The 18501-nt window shown below is 45.4% G+C and overlaps 1 protein-coding gene across 1 annotated transcript; it reads right to left on the reverse strand.

Annotated features, from left to right (window-relative positions):
- Positions 1 to 2538: 2538 nt before the first annotated feature.
- Positions 2539 to 16366, reverse strand: LOC146146776 (uncharacterized). The gene is made up of 3 exons (XM_083388470.1): positions 15081 to 16366; positions 5770 to 7312; positions 2539 to 5281 (listed from the first exon to the last, which is right to left on the reverse strand). Exons 1-3 carry the CDS (start codon positions 15421 to 15423, stop codon positions 3940 to 3942), a joined length of 3228 nt encoding a protein of 1075 aa, XP_083244596.1. The 5' UTR covers positions 15424 to 16366; the 3' UTR covers positions 2539 to 3939.
- Between the last annotated feature and the right edge of the window lie 2135 nt (positions 16367 to 18501).

Raw genomic sequence — 18501 nt, forward strand, 5'->3', positions numbered from 1 at the left:
ACGTTAATAAGGTAAAAATAAATGTACCTTTTGAGTTTAAATGCGCACGTTCCATAGCAAACCATGACTAATTTCCTGTTTTTCTGTTTATAATCGCCGCCGATACAACCCTGGCATCAAAATAGCGACCTTACCATGTCAAATTAAAAATAGCGATTTTACCATGTCAAATTAAACCGGTATTTTTTTATAGCTTTTAAAGATTCCCTGTTGAGGGGATGGACTGCTAGCGCAAGACTATTGTTTGTTTTGCCCTCCATTTTGTAGGCCTACCACGTGTTGGACAGGTGCGTATTTAATTGTAATGAAGACGTATTAACTCTAAAGTCTAAATATATATTTCATGCGTCTACTTGTAATGCATAAACACAAATTGCATCTCGTGAGAACCTTATTTTAGCAGCTTTATCCAAATTTAATAGTTTATCACAGTGGTCCGCTATTAAAGGCCCAATTGGTGAAACCACTTATACAACAGGGACACATAGGAAAAATGGGTTAAAATTATAGTTGGGAGGGGCATGGCCTAGTCGCCCGATGCAACAACGAGCCAGTATATAAAATCTTACCAACATTCACTAAGTGCGAATGAACGGCTATCGCACGGTCCACTACTACATGATAAGACTAAAATAACATTAAATAGTTGCCCATTAAAAATTGCTAAAAGCACTGGTTTACAAACTAAACTTAGTGACTAGCCCGGATCCTTTATTAGTTCTAATTTTACAGCTGATGTTTTCAATTTGCCCTGTCTTGCATCTTTAGGACTTTTTTTACAGTAGCCTAGTGTCCATCCAATTTGATGTGAATGTTGGTACAATATTAGCTATAGTAAAAAAACTGATGTTGTTGCAGCCCTCTCTTAACATTGATTCTGGGACCTAGTTTAGAGCTGGTCTTTCAAGTTTAAACAAAGCTATGAAATAATACCGCATCCTTTTTTATTACTTACGACAACAAACTCATTTGACAATGAAGAAAAATAATAGAATAAAAGAAGCAACCACATACAAAAAAAAACAATAACATTTTAGAATATTTTAAAAGAAATACAAAAATAACAGACGAAAAAAACGGAAAAGAAGCCGTTTTAATAATAAATAGCTAAAGGTGGATGCCGGCCAGTTACTTCGCTGGAAACATCGAAGAACTGCCTGGGCTGTGGGCGTATGACATCACAGCAGTGGAGAAAATTAGGAAAATAATGACCGATTCTTTACAGATTGAAAGAGACGAAACTGAGGTATAAGCCATTTTGAAAGACGAATCGCGTTAAGTGTGGACAACCATGGGAAACAATTAGCCATAGATTGGAGTTTATAACCTTATTATTTAGGACTGGGACCATTTGGGTCGAATTTCAAATGCGTCACGAGAACAAAAAGCTGAGGCATTTCACAAGCAAAAAAATTGGCGGTTGCGTAAGTCGTCTTTCGATCGCGAGAATAAAATCGATTTCCGACGCGCGCCCCATTTACGAGAATGACTGTGCTGGGCCCAACCGCCTCGTGCCTAAGTGTTCCCGAATTGGCTCGGGGTTGTCAAAAATAGCCACGTGTGGAAGCAGCCGCTTGCTGTCCCACGAATCCCGACAATCAAGCCGACGAATGAGGTCATAGCAAGCGGGCGAGAGCGCTAACGAACAGCACAAGAACGCGTCCGGGACCAGCGAAGCGCACACACACGCGCACACGCACTGGAACGATGACTCGGAGCGTTGATTTGAAGGGCGACATCCAAGCGGTCGGTAAATGTTTAGACAACAGCTCGCTTTGGGCATGACTCAATTGCCCTTTCGGCGATTTTTCGGCGTGAGTAAAAAAATAGCGGCTTTGGTGCGTCACCTGGATCGCGCCCTGGAACCTTGTTATTGTCACGTCTATTGTCGGCAAGGCAGCGTCAGGCGTTCGCAGAAATGAGGGCCACATGCCAAGGCCGCACAAAGGAGTCCCGTGTTTGTTTCGGCGCGCGCAACGGTTGGCGATTTCGCTTTTTTATTTTGAGTAACTGCTGTTTTGGGACCGTTTTTTTAACCAAGCTGCGGAAAATATTTTTGATATTATGGATCAAAGGGCACCAAAGCGTTTTTTATGAATGGTCGGATAATTATTAAGGCCTGGTGACCGCGGCTTGGACAACTGTATAAATTGACGTTCGCGGGAAAGATACTAAAAATCTGCTCGTATTTTATTAACTTGTTTACCGTAAAGCGAAGAAGACGTAAACAACTATTTAATGAAAATTAGAGGTGATCTTTAAAAACGAGACGCCCAGTTTCAAATTTCAACAACGTTTTAGTTCGAAATGACATCCGACAATTTTTTCAACTATATTTTATCCTCATTACGGCAATAGGCGGTAAGGCCAAGGCCGCACAAAGAAGTCCAATGTTTGTTTCGGCGATTTCGCTTTTTCATTTTGATGAACTGCTGTTTTCGAGTCGCGTACCGAACACGAACGCCGTGTTTTTAAACCCAGGTGCGAAAAAACGAGGGTGGCGGTTAGAGATCGACGCTTTGAAAACAGAAAAAAAATATAGCCGGCGATGGACGAGGTGGATAGGGCGGGAAACAACACGGCACACACACAAACTGCGGCTGGTACGTGTTGTGCGTAGGCGTAGGCGCCGACACAAGCGTTCAATGCGGAAAAAACAGCCGGGGTGACGCGGGAGTCTGCCTCCGGCCAACTAGTCGTCCTGTGGGCGCGAATAATTGCCTTTATTCGCGCCCACAGGACGACTAGTTGGCCAGCGGCAGGGCTTTAGCTGCGCCTGTGGCTTCCGCAAGCTTGATGGATAGCGACGCTCGATCCGGCTTCCCCGGGCTTTTAATCCAGTCGCAATTTTCCCAGTAATTCGGACGGTAGCTGGAACAGCGGGCGAATTTTGCTCGATCGATCTGCGCCCCCCCTACAGCAACAAAGCACCGCAAACAAACCAGCGCCGTTAGCAGTCCCACCCGTTAGAGTTAGAGCGAAGCGCGCGACTCGAGGCCTGGAGTTTTCCATTCATAAAATGGGGGAAACGACGCGCAATGACAAGCGAGAAAACGCGCGCGCACAGAGGGCGTCTAACGGCTCCAGGAAAAATTCCGCGCGGAAACGCGTCGCGTTATTTTTTTAGCTGTGACGCTCCTTTAATTGGTCGCAGTCTTTGACTTGAAGACGCGGAAAAGACAATTAAGCGGTGTGTAGGATCGTAAACAGGGCGCAAATAACACCCAAGCTCGACAGATTGTTGATTTGTGGCAATCGAATAGCTAAGTGTAACGGTTTTACTAAAAATAATGTTTTAAGGGGGATAAACTTTTTTTTTCGGAACCTAAATGGCGTGAAAATTGTTGACAAATGCCCAGCACGATATTCACGGAGTGGCACTTGGCGCAAGTTTTCTGATTTCGAGAAACACATTTATCCTGTTGCCGTTGCAATTTGCGTGTACAAAAAGTACGTTGACATCCAAAACTTTTTTGAAAAATCTGTTGGTAATCAAGTGAAACGTAAGGATCAAACAAGCAGATTATCAAGGGCGGGAACGTTTTACAGCGACTGTGATTGGCCAATTCACAACAACACAAAACTACTGTTTCGTTGCGAGCGATCACATTTTCGAGGATTTGGAAATTCGATAAAGATTTGTGAAATTAAATCTAACGTCGTTTATTGTAAGTGATTTACTGCTCTTGAAAAATGGCATCGTTTTATCTCCCCGGTCGGTCTTACGTCGTACTCTACGTACAGTAAAACAAAGGCGTTCTACTGTTCTCAACAATAAAAAGCGCGAAGCAATTACACGCGAATCGCATACATATTGCCTATTGCGCCTAAATTTTGTCGCTAAAGCAGCATAAAGAGAGAGGCCGCATGTATAATAGCATCAGACAGCCACTGGCCGTCAATCTCTGGAGACACGATCATAGCGTTTGCTTGAAGACGTCAGCGGCTCAAAGCGTCAAAGGTCATGTCGGTGTAGTCGCTTCCGAGATCAGCGGCGGGCGTACTCTGCTTGAGAACGATGCGCGGCGTAGACGGGGTGTTCTTTGAAGATGTAACTGTGACGACGTAAGGGGAGTTGGCCTGCTGCTGCTGCTGGGCCTTGCTGAAGTCTATGTTGACGTATTCCCCTCCTGGGGAAAGGGGAGGCCGGGCGTCAGCTGCGGTGCTGGAGCTGTTGTTGGAGGCGGTAGGCGGCGACGCGGCCGGGATCACGATGCGCGTCGATTCGAGACTCGGTTTCTTGCTGTGCTTGAGTGAGAAACTGCGCTTTGCGATGGTGTTACTGATCGGGTGATGGTTTAGGCCGCGAAGGGTCTTGGGACGCTTTGACTTATGCTTGGGACGGTCAAGCGAGTTGGTGGAGAAGCTGCGCTCCTTACGTTGGTGCGGGTACTTGGCCGACTGCTCGCCTTCCACGGCGCCGTTTAACAGCGGGCCGACGACAGTGGCGCGTCGGCCGTTGGCGCCGTTCGAAGAAAGGTTGCTGGAGCCGCTACCGACGCCGCTGCCGCCAACCGGGCTCATGGGTAAGTAGCCGTCCTTAAAGAATGCCTCGGAGTCGGGCGGGGATGAGGAAGCGTTTACTTTTGACACGACGTGTGCGCTCAGTTCGCGCAGTTCTTGGTTAAGTGGCCGCATGCTCAGATAGTCGGTTGAGTTAGAGGGACTGGGCGTTGAGAGGCGTGACGCGCTGTCAAGGGGCGTGGCTAGCAGAGGGTTGCCGCCCAACGTCGACACCGAGCTCTGGCTGCCCGGGGACGAGTCAGGAACGTCGCAGCCTTCGTTAGCGGCTGACAACTTTAGGTGGCAGTTGTAGTGTGGCGAGGAGGGCTGGATGCGTTGTGCGTAGCGCGAGTCAAAGTGTTCGCACGCGCCCGTCTTTACCGGGAACTCATAGGCGCAGTGGCATTTTTCAGGCGAGTGACTGTAAAGCCCGTTAAGCATGGAGCCGTTTCTCGGAGCGACCGACGCGTCCGGCACCGAACGCCGACGCTTCTCAATGTCTTGCGGCATCGACTTGAACGCCCGCATCGGCACGTAGCCAGTACAGTTGGGAGCGTTGCAAGTTGCTTTCGGGGCGACGGTCTCCGGACCGGCCGCGGGTAAAGATACTGACATGATCGTGTACTCGGAAAGATTGGCATTGGTCGATGATGACGACGATGATGACGTCACACTGGTGGCGAAGGAGGCGAGCCGAGCCAGGATGTTGGTGGATGACGGGGGAGTCGAAGACGGTTTGCTGCGCGCGCCACTGGAGGTGTTTATTTGGTGCGGATACCTGTGGATTGCGAATCATTGCTTTATTGCCATTTATCGCTTTTGGTATCTGTAGCCTTTTAAAAGCTTGCCCGAAAGTTATTTTAATACAAAAAATTTTGGGGCATAATGGTTGGAGGTTGTAGTAAGACGTAATAAGAATATCAAAGCCCATAGAGGAGTAGGTTCCATTTTGAACGTTTCGAATAATCATCGAAAAATGAATGAAGAGTTATTCAATACGATCAAAATGATACCTACTTCTGTATGGGCTTTAATATCCTTATTTATACGAAAAACAATTTTTTTTAACGTACTGGTGATTAGTTCACACCTAGTTGTAAATTTTCAGGGTTGTCTATCATCCGCGTGAAACCGTTAACCAATTTAAGTGTTTAATAGTCGTAATCTATTTCTACGTGCAAAAAATCGTTCCCTTATCCTACCGCGATACTTAAACGTGTCTTGTGTGTTCGCGGAAAATTTCGCAGAGAATAATCAAGTGATTACCTGTTAGAGGCGTCAAAGTCCATCAGCGCGTAATCGTCAGGCGACGGTGAAAGGCAGTCGTTGGCGAGGACTTGGGCCAGCACTCCCTTAGGCGAGGCGGTTGGAAACGAACCGCTCTCGGACGTAAAGGAGTACTGTGAGGGCGATTGGCCGTAAGATTCACTGTGCTTTACTCCACGATCGACCGAATGGCATATATGCTCAGGGTGGTGGAGAAAGTGCGTGTGTTGCTGCGGGGAAGCTGACAAGGACGAGGCTGCCGTGCTGTTGCAGCTCAGACTATCATCCAAGGAGTGAGTCCGGGAATGGATGGGTACATTGACGTAGTCGTTCACTGGATGACTCACGGAGGAAGCGTTTGAAGAGGAGGTTAAAGGGTTGGAAGGGGGCTGCTCATTGGGCGGGGGTGGAGCGGCGAATACGCGCTGGTGGCAGTAGTACTGCTCCGAGTTACCTTGCTGAGGCAGGTGGATTAAACAGTTGGGGCAGACCTTGCCAGGGGGCGTGTCCTCGTGTATGGGTGGGGTCGAGCAGGATGAGTTGAACACCTCAGGCGTGCTGCACCTTCCCGACTGCTGCTGTATATGCGATTTGCCGATGCGAGGCGGCGGCGGTGCGGTGTTTTTGTGGTTGGTCACCTGCATATAGCCGTTGGTGGGGCTGTGATGGCCGTCGGGGCCGTATTCGTCGGCGGTGTCGGAACCAGCGGGCGGCGCGCCGTTTGTACACATCGTGTAGCCGGATGAGAAGTCGCTGCTTGAGTTAAGCGCAGAGTTGAGCTGTTCTGTGCTGGAAGTTTCGCTCGAACTGTGGGAGGTGCCGGTTAATGATGCGCTGTGGCCGTGTGAGATAGAGCGGTGCTGGTTTTTCTTGCCGAACAAGCGATTTCTCATTCCCGGGCTGATAGAGCCGTTGGGCGAGCGCACGCTGTAGAACTTGTTGGGACGACGCATCGTGCCTTCTCCTTCACTCCCTGTGCGTAAACGAGAGTCCTGGGCGCCGACTCCGTGCGAGCCTGGCAGGCTGTCGCAGCGCATACGCTTGCTGGTAATGGTGTGCACTTTGCCCATGCCTATTTGGCTAGGCGGCGGGTTGTTGTGGTGGGATCGTATGGGGCGGGTGCGTCCAGTTCCCGAGCCCGAGCTGTTGGAGCGCCCGCGGCTGATGTTGGCTTCTTCCTCTCGCAAAGCGAACATAACGCTAAGAATGGTGGTGTGCATTTGCGCTGCCATTACTTCGTCGCCAAGGTCCATCCATAGTTTGCCGCTGCCGATCCCCGAAAGGCGCCCGGGTTCTATGAAGAACGAGTTCTCCTTGTGCCCGCAAACGCGTATCGTTGTGATGCGGATTTCTACAGGGCTTCCGCCTCGAGAGCGATCGCGACCGCCTGAGTGGTTGGCGTGTACGAAGACCATGCAGTCGTGTGTGAGACAGACCCGGTGCGGCCCGTGCAGGTTCATTAGCAGGCTGCTGTCGGCCAGATCCAGCTCCTTGTTCTCGAGCGTTACGTGCCAGACGTGCTTGTAGAGCAGCGAGCCGGGCTCTGCGGAAAAACAGAGGTTTAGTGGCTGGGTCGGAAACAAACAATGTAACTGATTATAGTGAATATTTAGAATAATAATAAAACATAAAGGACACAATTTTTTTTTTAAAGTGTTTTGCTGTCTTTTTCAAAAAAAAGTTTCAAAATTCCGGTACGTTATATTCTAACCAGTGCAAAATTGCTTATAAATTACAAAATGTGAGCTTTTAGATAACATCGTTTTATACTATGAAACAAACTATTTCGCCTTTTATAACTATCTTTATTAGAGGTTTCCATTTTTTCTTTTTTTAAAAGTTTTCCAATTTTCGCAAAAAAATTTTGAATTTCCGTATAATTTGAAAACATGCTTTGGGGTTCTTTGGCCTCCTGTAACTGTGCTACATGAATTACTTTTGCACACTAAATTGATATTTGTATTTGGTGAAATTCCAGGGTATTTCGAAGCCCCGCAAGAAATTCCATGGCGTCTAAAACGCTCTGCACGCCCACGTTTGGCGCCTATGGACTCAGAAGCACATTTAACAACGAGTTTGGCGATGCAGCAACTGAATAACTGATAGTTGACCGAGTGAACTCGCGACAGTGAGCTCACGCGACCGCCGTCTGAGCTGTCAAGCAACCACGCGTTTGGAAAAAGGTCGAATCGTGAGTCGTGAGTCATACCTGCGCCCGTGGTGCCTTACCCGCTTAAGCAAACGAACGACTTTGCTTGTGCGAACTGCGAACACGTCATCGCCAGCCGCCGGAGTCAGAATCGTACCACCCAAACTTTCCCATTGGCGGTTTGGTTTATTTGTCGCACGCAAGCAGTATTTTATAAATGATAGCGGTTGGAATTTTCCCAATAAACCCTACAGCAAAATGTTGTATATCGTTAGTCAAAGTTGCGGCGGTGCAAAGGCCTTGTTCACTTTTTCGGAAACGGGCAAATTGACACATCCTAAGCAACTCACGCTGCCAACACCCCAACGCGTATTCAATACTCTTTTACAACCCAAATGCGCAAAAACAGATCAATAAAATTATTTGTACTTTTGTAGGACACGAAAAAACACTAATACCGTAGGGCAGCGTTATCCTCAAAAGGGTAGCGTTTGGTCAAAAGGGTATCTAAAATACAGCAGCGCAACGGCAACGCAACACTATGGCGACAACTGGTAACTTCGCCATGCAGCTTTGAACACGCTAAGCACTCTCGTCGGCACAAAAATTCCAACGGCACAACACAACGGGAGCGCTGTTGTCTTTGTTTACCGGGATTTCTTCCCTCTACCATTCCGCGCGCGCGCCGCATCGCTTCAAAAGCGCGCCCAGGGCAAAACGATAAAAAGCAGGCATTCTTGGCGAGTTACGCTCTCAATCCGCGCGTTGCGCTTCCGAGCCGCGGCGCGTAGTACAACGGCACCGAGTTTATTGTGAAACCGAAGAGCACGGGCCTGGCTTTGTGACCGCGCCGAGCCAATAATCCACAGCATGTTGTTTTGCTCGCGACTCGAGGGTCCGCTTCCTTCCGATCCTTTGTTTTAGCGCGTACCAGCGTTTCGAGCCTCGGTAAACGAGCTTTGTCGCGCGCCAAGAGAAATAGCAGGTATGGGGTTTCACATCAAAACAGGATGAGAACGGACAAGGGAATGTTCGCATCAGCACAAGCAGTTGCGATAAACAACCGACGTTTCTTGAAGTGGGCAACGTTCGCGCGGTTTCCAGTCCGGATTCCCACAACACTTCAACGCGATTTTAATCCGTCGAGTGCTGTTTTGACCAAGACCGGTTTATTGTGACACTCCCGAACGACGTAATGCCCAATATATATGTATATCACCACACCCGGTGCGAAAAGTTTTTACTCATTTTGTACAACCACCAAGGTTTCTTAGTGTTTGTGAGATGGCTATCGAACAAAACAAAGGTTTGTTTCGCCTGTTTAGCTTTAATTGCTTAGTATTTTCACCCCCTAAGCCTTAAATCAGCAACTTCCTTTTTTTATTGCTTTGTAAAATGAAAAAAGTGTGTCAAATGAAATAGCAGATTGCCTGGTCTTTTTTCCAGTTGGAAACTTACTCCTAAACCCTTTGAACACCAACTGTTTCAACGTTAAAAAAACTAATCAAAAGGCAGTGAGGAATAATGCTCGAACGAAAGCGGCTAATTGTCGCCGCACTCCAACACTTCGGCTACATTTAATTACATGCGTGGGACACGCCTTTGCCGATAAACGGGAAAAGTTGCATTACAACAGCGAAAGCGGTCGGCCGACTGATCGTCAGTTGGCCTGGCGACGTCCTGCGTGTTTTCTTTGCGCGCAAGCATCCGTCGGCCTTGCGCGCTACAAAACGGCCATTCCGAATAACAAAACAAGAAGGTAATAATGGGTTTAGCGGGAACTGAACAGGAGTCGACGGCGGCGTAGCTTGTTTGGCGGGCTGCTGGCCACCGGAGCATTTCGTGGCGCGCTTGCCAGAAATGGCCGCCGCAGGCGAACGGGCGGATTGACGGTGCAACAAACAAATCATGACCCTGGGCGACCTCGGGAAGAATAGCGCAGCAATATATTGTAGAAGTAGGTGTTTAGCACCAGCTTGTGCGTCGAAGCTACACCTCAGTGTAGTAATGACTTAAGTCATTGACTTCACTTGAGTGCACTTAAGTCACTGTTTTTAAATGACTTCACTTGACTTAAGTCTTTTGGACAAACGTCTTAATTTGGATTTAGGCCATTTTGTCAAATACCTTAGGGTTAAATTAAGTGTTTTTCATTAAAATTTATCTTAAGTTTTGCACATGAAACACTTTTATTGCTTACGTTTGTGTTATTTTTTAGCTAAATTGTTGCTTACAATCGGACAAGTTTACCAACTTTAATAATTTAACAGTTTACTTTTATGCCAATGACAAGATTTGAAATTGACTTGCTCTAATAATGACTGGGGAAACCGATGACTTGAACTGGGACTTGTCTTGTTATTTTTGCAAAAGATTTGAGTTGAACTCGACTTATTTTTCAAATGACTTAACTGAGACTGATTCATTTCAAAAAGACTTGTTTACAACACTGCTACAGCCTTCTGATAAATCATCACACCGGCCGGTCATGTCACTATTTGTGTTTAGCGGTTCGCAGTACGAAGCGGGAAAATCCGACAAACGGTCATCGGCGGTCGTCGGTGTCTTATCCGCGGCGCTTAACGCGAAAATAATCAAAGCAGGTCGAGATGCGATGATGGGCGACCTGGTGCCTTTTCCTGTTTACGACAGAAATCAACCGCCTGCTCTGGGAGCAATAGAGCTTTGTGTGAGCGCGGTTACGCCTTGTCGCGCCGCTGTTCGCGCTAATTCGAGCGGACACGTGAAACAAACCGCACACAGCTATTGCAATTGTGCGTTTGTTAGTGGGTATGCGTGGGTATATGTGTGTGTGTGTGTGGTAACGATAGCAGTAGCCGCGGCGGGTTTTTTTCATGGCGGCTAAAATATAAAATCGCGAAATTCCTAACGCGCGGTCGGGCAAAACGAGCGTCCGAAAATGAAGGACCGACTTTTTGGGGGGACATAACGGACCGCTGATAAAATAGCAGGTTTGTGTGGGCGGGTGCGGTTTAACAACGTCCGCCGTTCGCTCTTCTTTTCGAGTAAGTTCGCCATTGGAGCGAGTGCCGGCGATTCTTCTTGTGGGTTATTGCCCTCGTAGAATCAGACGACAACGGGGCTAATCACAGGAAGCCTGGAAAAAAGTACATAGGCGTGGCTGTTGGGCATCTGAATCACCAACGCGCACCTTCGATGACTTGTCATACGAGCGGGTTATTGACATTTTAAAGGTCACGCTCTAGTGGGATAATATCATACCTAAAAGGCTGGAGAGAAACAGGAGAGTAGCAACGCACAATCGACCCACACAAGAGCGAAAACAGCTTTCAAAATTGAACTGGCTTAGGTTCACCCTACTTCTGCGCTGCGGTTTAGACGGCCGCCTTTTACTGTGTGCTGTTTACCCTGCGACAATGGGCAACAAAACATAAGGCAGCCAGCCAGCCAGCGTTATTGATCGGCGACCACAATAACCCATAGTAACCTTCCACGTTCGACACTGATGTTTGCGTTGCTATTAATTACATAGGTTCCCAGAACTCGACGGGCGGTAAACAGGTCTGACTGCGCTTCTGGTAAAAACGAAAATCCAACGAAACGACGCACTCGAAAGCGGTGTTTGTTTCACTTTTCGTTTTGGCGGCACATTTCTAGCAAAACACCTCGCGGAGACTATCCACGCGGTATGCAAAAGCTGTAGAAACAAGCGCGTCCATTGAAAAGGGCGGAAACGCCGAATGAAGTGGCTTGCCGCGTTTTCGTCAATGTGTTTTAGACGCGTCGCCAGCAGCGGCATCAAACATTGGAAGCGGCGGCGGCGGTGCCAACGGGCAGCGCGCCAAGTGCACAAGCCATCACGTCCCGTCCTTGGTCTGTTTATACTACGGGCACGACAACACCCCTTGTTTTCGTCTGGGACTTCAGTTCTCTCAGTCGGTGGGCGGACTGAAGAGAGAGAGGGGAGCCCGAAAACAAACAGGGTGCGTCGCTGATTGGTCTCCTGCGGCACTTAAAGAAACAGAGAGGAGCAATGAGCGCGGAGGAGAAACGAGAGGAGCGCTGCGGCTCAACGAACTCTGTACCGACGAGAAAAACACATTTATATTTCGGCAAAGGTCAGACTTTGGTCTCGCTGCGACCAAAGAACGGAAAACAAGTTGGATCTAAAGGGGGAAATCGGGATTAGTCGGCCGTCCTCGGAATTTGTTGAAGGATCAAGCGAACCGTTTTTCGATGGCGGAAATGCGACTCTAGCAATGCTGGCCGAACATAATGATGAAAATCAATTTCGATAATTTTGTAGTGTTTCTATCTTTTCGAGAATTTTCAGCAACGAACATCTAACTTTAAAATTAAAACTATAAATAAAAAATCCGCGGATATGTCAACTCGTTTCTTGTCGCGATACAGGAGTGGCGCGGCTCAAAACAACAACAACAGCAACAGCATCAGTTCCATTGCTTGCGGGCAAAGGGGCCGCCGACGCGGCACGACCTGCCATTTTTGTTGTTGACGAGTGCGCAATAACATTCGCAGCTCGATCGGTTGCCACACGAAGGTTGAAAATCGGCCGTAGTATTAGGGTAGACGCAAGGCGATTGGCAGACAAGCCCCTTCCGTTAAGGAGAGCACTGGCCGCTTACTTTGCTTTCTCTTGCCCTTCTCGCCGCCGACTAGGCCCTCTGGGGACTTGTCGGAAAGTAGGACGCTAAAAGGAAAGGCACGGCGAAATATCGCGCCACGTCTTGGCTGTTGTAACTTTTCCACTATTCAATGGATGCAGACGGCGCTTTATAGTAGTTCACTGAAGATGTGTACATCGCAATAACAACGCGCGCAAAACCGCCCATACTTTTGCTCAAGACAAACAGCCCACGCTTATTGCCAGCCAAAACTCGAGTGTATCTACTGGCCGCTAATTGGAACAGATACACATGAAAACCTATTTTAACTGTTCAACTGCTTTCATCAACACGTTAGTTTTATGACCACGGCAAATTAAACCGATAACTTATATTGTTTATTTTAGTTGTGAAATGGGAAAAACATTTAAAGTTTTTCTTGTTTGTGATAACGGCGGGTTTTAAATCCAACAATAGTAACTGTCGTTTGCCGAACAACCAATTAAAAACCATATTTTCCTGTAGACGTTGTACTATTAAGGCGCTGGTAATTATCGGACAAAATTTATGAATCAAAATTCGTATTGAATTAATCACGCGACACCAACGCGCAAAGCGGCGGAATCGTTCGCGTTAGTTGAAAACGAAAAGCAATTAAGTCTGGAGTTTCTCGAAATGTGCCACGACAACTAATGACAGAAGTGGCAACAAAAAAGATGCAGCGGGCGCCGATTGAAAGCGCAAATGGGGTCGGCTATCTAATGTTCCAATTCGTCCCTTTGTGTCGTCAACGCGCACGGCTCAAAACACTGCCGACTTATTAGCATCACACGAATTAGGAAAGGACGCGAGAACAGGCGGGAAGGTAATGATCACCTTTTGAAGGCTCTAAACAAAAAAGAGGTGGGCTGGGGGGTTATCGGTCGTGCTGCTGACACGGCCGCTTTTTGTGCGCGTTTGATGTCGTCTGAACAACAAGGAGAGCGCGGAAGAGCGCTAGAGCTGGAAAGAAAACAATCGCTCTGGCGACCGTTCCATAGTAAAGGCAGTTACGTAGACGAGCTGGAATGTAGAACGCTCCGACGAGTTGTTTTTCGCACAACGGCGATCAGGAATGTTCGCGCGCGGCCTTTCGACACGCCCAGGCAGCGAGCGAGAGGCGCGTGCACGCACACACGCACACAGCGCCGACCACAACAGCATCCTTCATAGCGGATAGCATGACAAACAAGTCGAGGACGAACAACACCACGGCTCGTCGGCGCAATCTGTCCATTTAGCGAAACACTCCTGTTATACCAAACTGCACAAAACCAAACTCTGTGCGTTTTCTTGTCGTGGAATTGTCGAGAAACTTGCCCGGTGTTATGGAAAGTTACTTAAACTTATGAGGCGGGTGATCGATAGTGGAACTTACGCGCCGCACTTTCGTTAATAAATGACAATGCGAGCGGGCGACACGGCCATAAGCGAAGCGCGTGATCACGAGCAAAGTCGATTGGGCCGTGCCGTCGGTTACACAATGTATAGTGACCGTGAGGAGCACATCGGTTTGATGTCACCGGAGGTGTCAAGTCCGGTTCTAACCACGCCGAAAGCCTGTCGGGTGGTTGGCGTATTGACACAGCAACCCCCAGTACAGTCGAGGAAATAAAAAAAGCGGCGCGTTCGCACATTGCTAAGCGAGTTCGGAATTCGTGCGAACAGGAGAGTGCTGGTATGAGAACTACACGGATGGTTAAACGGCGAGTATGCCCTCGCACTCGAGCAGGCCGTGGGAATCGCCTGGCTCGCATCGCTGCACATGCATAAGGCCCACAAAGCAACATCTCACACATATAATTACGGGTATGCTGTTTTTTTTCGGCCCACTCACAGCCGAAACATCATAAACTGCTTTTTTAAATGACCTGCACTGTGTCAATATACACTTCCTTGTTGTGCAGTTGTAATGCCGACAACACAGATGCTGCAACACAGCTCTGCTAAACTAGTTTCGAATTGAACAATCACAATCAGCGCAAAAGACAATACATGACTCACCCCGCTAAAACATATCGAACAGGTACACCTCTTGCACAATGTGTAGGGGTTGCTAACGTTTAATTGCAGCACATAAGAAATAAATTTCTGGTATACTTATGTTTACCAGGCTAATTGGCTCATTATTTATGATCGACCAAATTTTACCTTTAGGAAAGCAACTGGCAGTAAACACAAAACACACACACACACTTGTCAGACAAAAATAGGCATCAGTAAGCATAAATACCAAATGAGCAATACCACCTGTTAGAAAACATATGATCAAGGCAACAACTTTCTAATAATGTTGTAATTGAACCTATTCAACAACTTGTCCATTAACAATTGAAGCAATACATCGGCCGATTATCTGCAATTGAGACTTCCCATTGGAATGGCTTGCCAGGCAAGTACAAATTGACAAAAATCTTAACGAAACGAAAGCTCAGCTATTATAAAAACATTAGGTGACCATTTTTCAAAAAAAAAATTTAAGAAAAAATATAAAAACAAAAGATAAAGGTGCATACCAGGCTTCAAAGCCTTTTGAAGAGCATCCACCCACTGTTGTTGTATATCTGCACTTTCGGCGGCCATTGTGAAATATTCATCTGCAGTGAAAATCACTATGAGAAAGTCATGCTTGGAGTCCTTCTTTTTGTTGATGTTCCATGGCTTGTCCAAATCAATTTGGCGTTTAGGCTTGTCAGATTTGAGGCCTTTCCATTTCTTTTCACTTTCGTAATATTCCAATTTGGGCCTTGGACCTTCCCGCAGAACAAAAAATCGTTTGTTCCATGTTTTTGCCTTTCTCAACGTTCCCTTGAATATGATATCAGTTGTCATTGTAGCGTAGTCAGGTTCAGGTGCCATAGCAAAAAAGCTGATAAACTTATAAATATAATTACTAATGTATACAGACAAAACTGATCTAGTAAGTCATCTGTAAATATTGCAAAATATTTAAAGAAAATGTTTTTTATTGACAGCCACAGCCCATTGAAAAACTACCTAACATAACTTATTGAATAAAAAGTTAAAATAGCTATTTATACAAGACTGCATCCTAAAAATGTCACTAAATATATTACATAAACAAGGGAAATATTTCAGACTGTTACATTGATTACCTATGTGTAACTTACTGTATTCAAACTGCACAAAAAGTATCAGTAGGTACTCAATAAAAGGCAAAATCCATACTTAATGACAAGGTCAACATGTAACAGGGTTCGGCCTAAAAGTCCATAAACAACAACTTATATGTAAAATCATACTACGATAACATCATAACGTTATATTCAATTCAAATCTTAACCTTACTAGCTGTCTAAAACTAAACAGCCAACATTCACCCAAAGTGTGATTGGCAATGTAAAATCCAGTCTGGAGTGCTTAACCAGCTGGTTGTGACTGGTAATTATGGATGTGACCTTCGATTGAAGAAAACAGATACCTATATCTTATCTAACACACGTTTTTTATTTTAATTACCCTACTACTACTATTCTTTCAAGCATCATTTTACAACATTTTCACTAAATAATATATTACAGTTTGTACTACAGCTACTTAACCTCCCGCACACACACACGTGTTAACACAATTTAACTTTTTTATCGAAAGGTACAACATTACAACTCGCCGCTTGACTGGGCAAAAGTAAACCTTAACACTAAAGAGAAAAACAATCACAAAACGGAGACCCGGCATCATCGGAGCATCAAACACTAAATATATTCCAACAAACAACAATCTATACGCTGATTATGCTTTGCGGGGTGGCAGCCTTTCTTTACTGCGCAAATCGATTCCCTACGGGCGGAGAAAAAAGGGCTGGAGCAAATGGCTCTCTTGCGAAGCGCTTTTATTCCGCTTTTCTCGGCCGATGTGGGTACTGATTTGATGTTTACTTCGCTGTTTTTCCCCTGACCTTGTTATTCATCGAAGGAACGATGAGCAACCATCACGCCTCGGTCTGTCACTGTTTTGAGACGTCGACGGTTCGTGATTTCATCAGATCGTAAAACAACATAGACAAGTCCACGTCAACTGACGATTCGTCAGCTGTTGAAGTACTTCCAGAGTTTTGTACCGTCACTTGAACGGTCGAGATGGTGACGTTTTGTGTACAGAGACGTCGAGAGAAATTAAACCTTACGTCAAGCTGCTTTAGGTGTATTTTTATTAGGTTGTTTTGAAGACAAGCGTGTTTACAAGGGTTACTGGTGATTTGCGTTACTTTTTAAGGCAAAATAAGTTTCTTAATTCTCCTATAAGAAAACAACAGAAATTATAACAAAAAATTAAAACGCGCATTGTAAGAATCGTTAAAATAACACCGAGTAATAATATAATCAGCATATAGGTCATTGACGAATTCACTGCAACCAGTGCTATGGTGCCACCTAGCAGAAATAGTGCAGTAGCAACAAATACTATTAGACGTTCAACGTCCAATTTAAGGATTTGTGAATAGTCAATTTCCTCCCATTCAGAATTTTGCCGGTGGAAAGAGGACAATATGTATAAAACCGACATGCATAGATGTTTATTTTCGCCGCAACGGGTTGCATTGTTTGTGGCGAAGAAAATTTGAACAATTTAACAGAATTGTGTTTCATGGTATAAGGAGAACAAACGGCAAAATAATTGGGCCCCTTAGCACTGTTACATTTGATAAAAACTTCTGTAACTTGTTAGTCGATTCGAGGTAAGTATTGTGTAAGCCTGTAAAATCAATAAAAAATTCAAAGTTTGAATGCAAAGCTATAAGCTGGGTAAAATCCTATGTTCTTAAAAAAAAAATCGTAATACGAATCAATAAACGCAATTTTACTTACTTTTACTTACTGGTGCGACTTTTCTTATTTTTAATCATTGTGGAAAGTTAATCATAATTAAGAGGCGAGCAAGTGGTCGCATCAATTGGGCACAAACAACTTGTTTACGCGAGGGCCGTGTTGTTGAACCTGCTTGACACGCGGAGAAAACGAGAGAAAGATGAATGGAAGAAAGAAAAAAAGAGTTACAAGGAGAAAGAGGAGCAAGAAATATAGCGATGAGCACTATTAAAAACAGAAGGGTTCAGATGATTACGAAACCTCACAACAGAGTCTGTTGTTTATTAGAGACTGATTAACAATCGACTGCTGTTAAATTGTAAAAATTAACTAATCTGATGATATAATTTTAATTCTAACATGAAGCTTATTGTTTTTAATCCAATCACCTATTCTCGGGGTAACTACCTAAAACATTTTTCCAGCTATGAAACCTTTTTTGATCGCTGCCAACTCAATCCGAACTGTTTTTGTATTTTAACATTAATATCCTTTACCTTTAACATAGAGATAGTCGCAAACTTAAGAACACCACACAGTTCTTTTCTATTTGCACCGTTTGTGTTGGAAAGCAGGGCCATGACTACAAGTTTTAGTCTTTGGAGGTGTTACTTTCAATTCTAAAACTATTTGTACATTACAAATATGTTATCGATTTGCGCAAAGCTAAAAAAGCTTTGCACATTCTGACGTAACTTGTAAAATCCTGGATTAGCGCCTGCCCATGGCCTACACCACCGTTGACCGAATTGTTGTTTGTTGTAATCAACAGAATTTGTTTTAAATAACCGCGATCGACGAGTTACAAATAAAAAGCTATATTATAAAAACATATGTAACAATTAGAGATGTACAAAACTTACGATACTTGGACAAAATGTATTCGAAACTAAAGGACTTCAATACTGGCCAAAATTTGCTTTGCGTTGTTAAGTTTAGTTGAGTTGTTCACATGTCATTTCTTGATAAATTTACCTTTCGTAGAACAGCTTCGTTGAATAACAATTCATGGTGAAAATTCCCATATTATTTCGGTGTTGGATCAGGACTCCAAGTATCGGACGAATATCGATACTAATACATGATATCGGGTGTGGGCTACGATCTG

This window comes from Ascidiella aspersa, chromosome 4, assembly GCF_963924565.1.
Source record: "Ascidiella aspersa chromosome 4, kaAscAspe10.2, whole genome shotgun sequence".
Lineage (NCBI taxonomy): Eukaryota > Metazoa > Chordata > Ascidiacea > Phlebobranchia > Ascidiidae > Ascidiella > Ascidiella aspersa.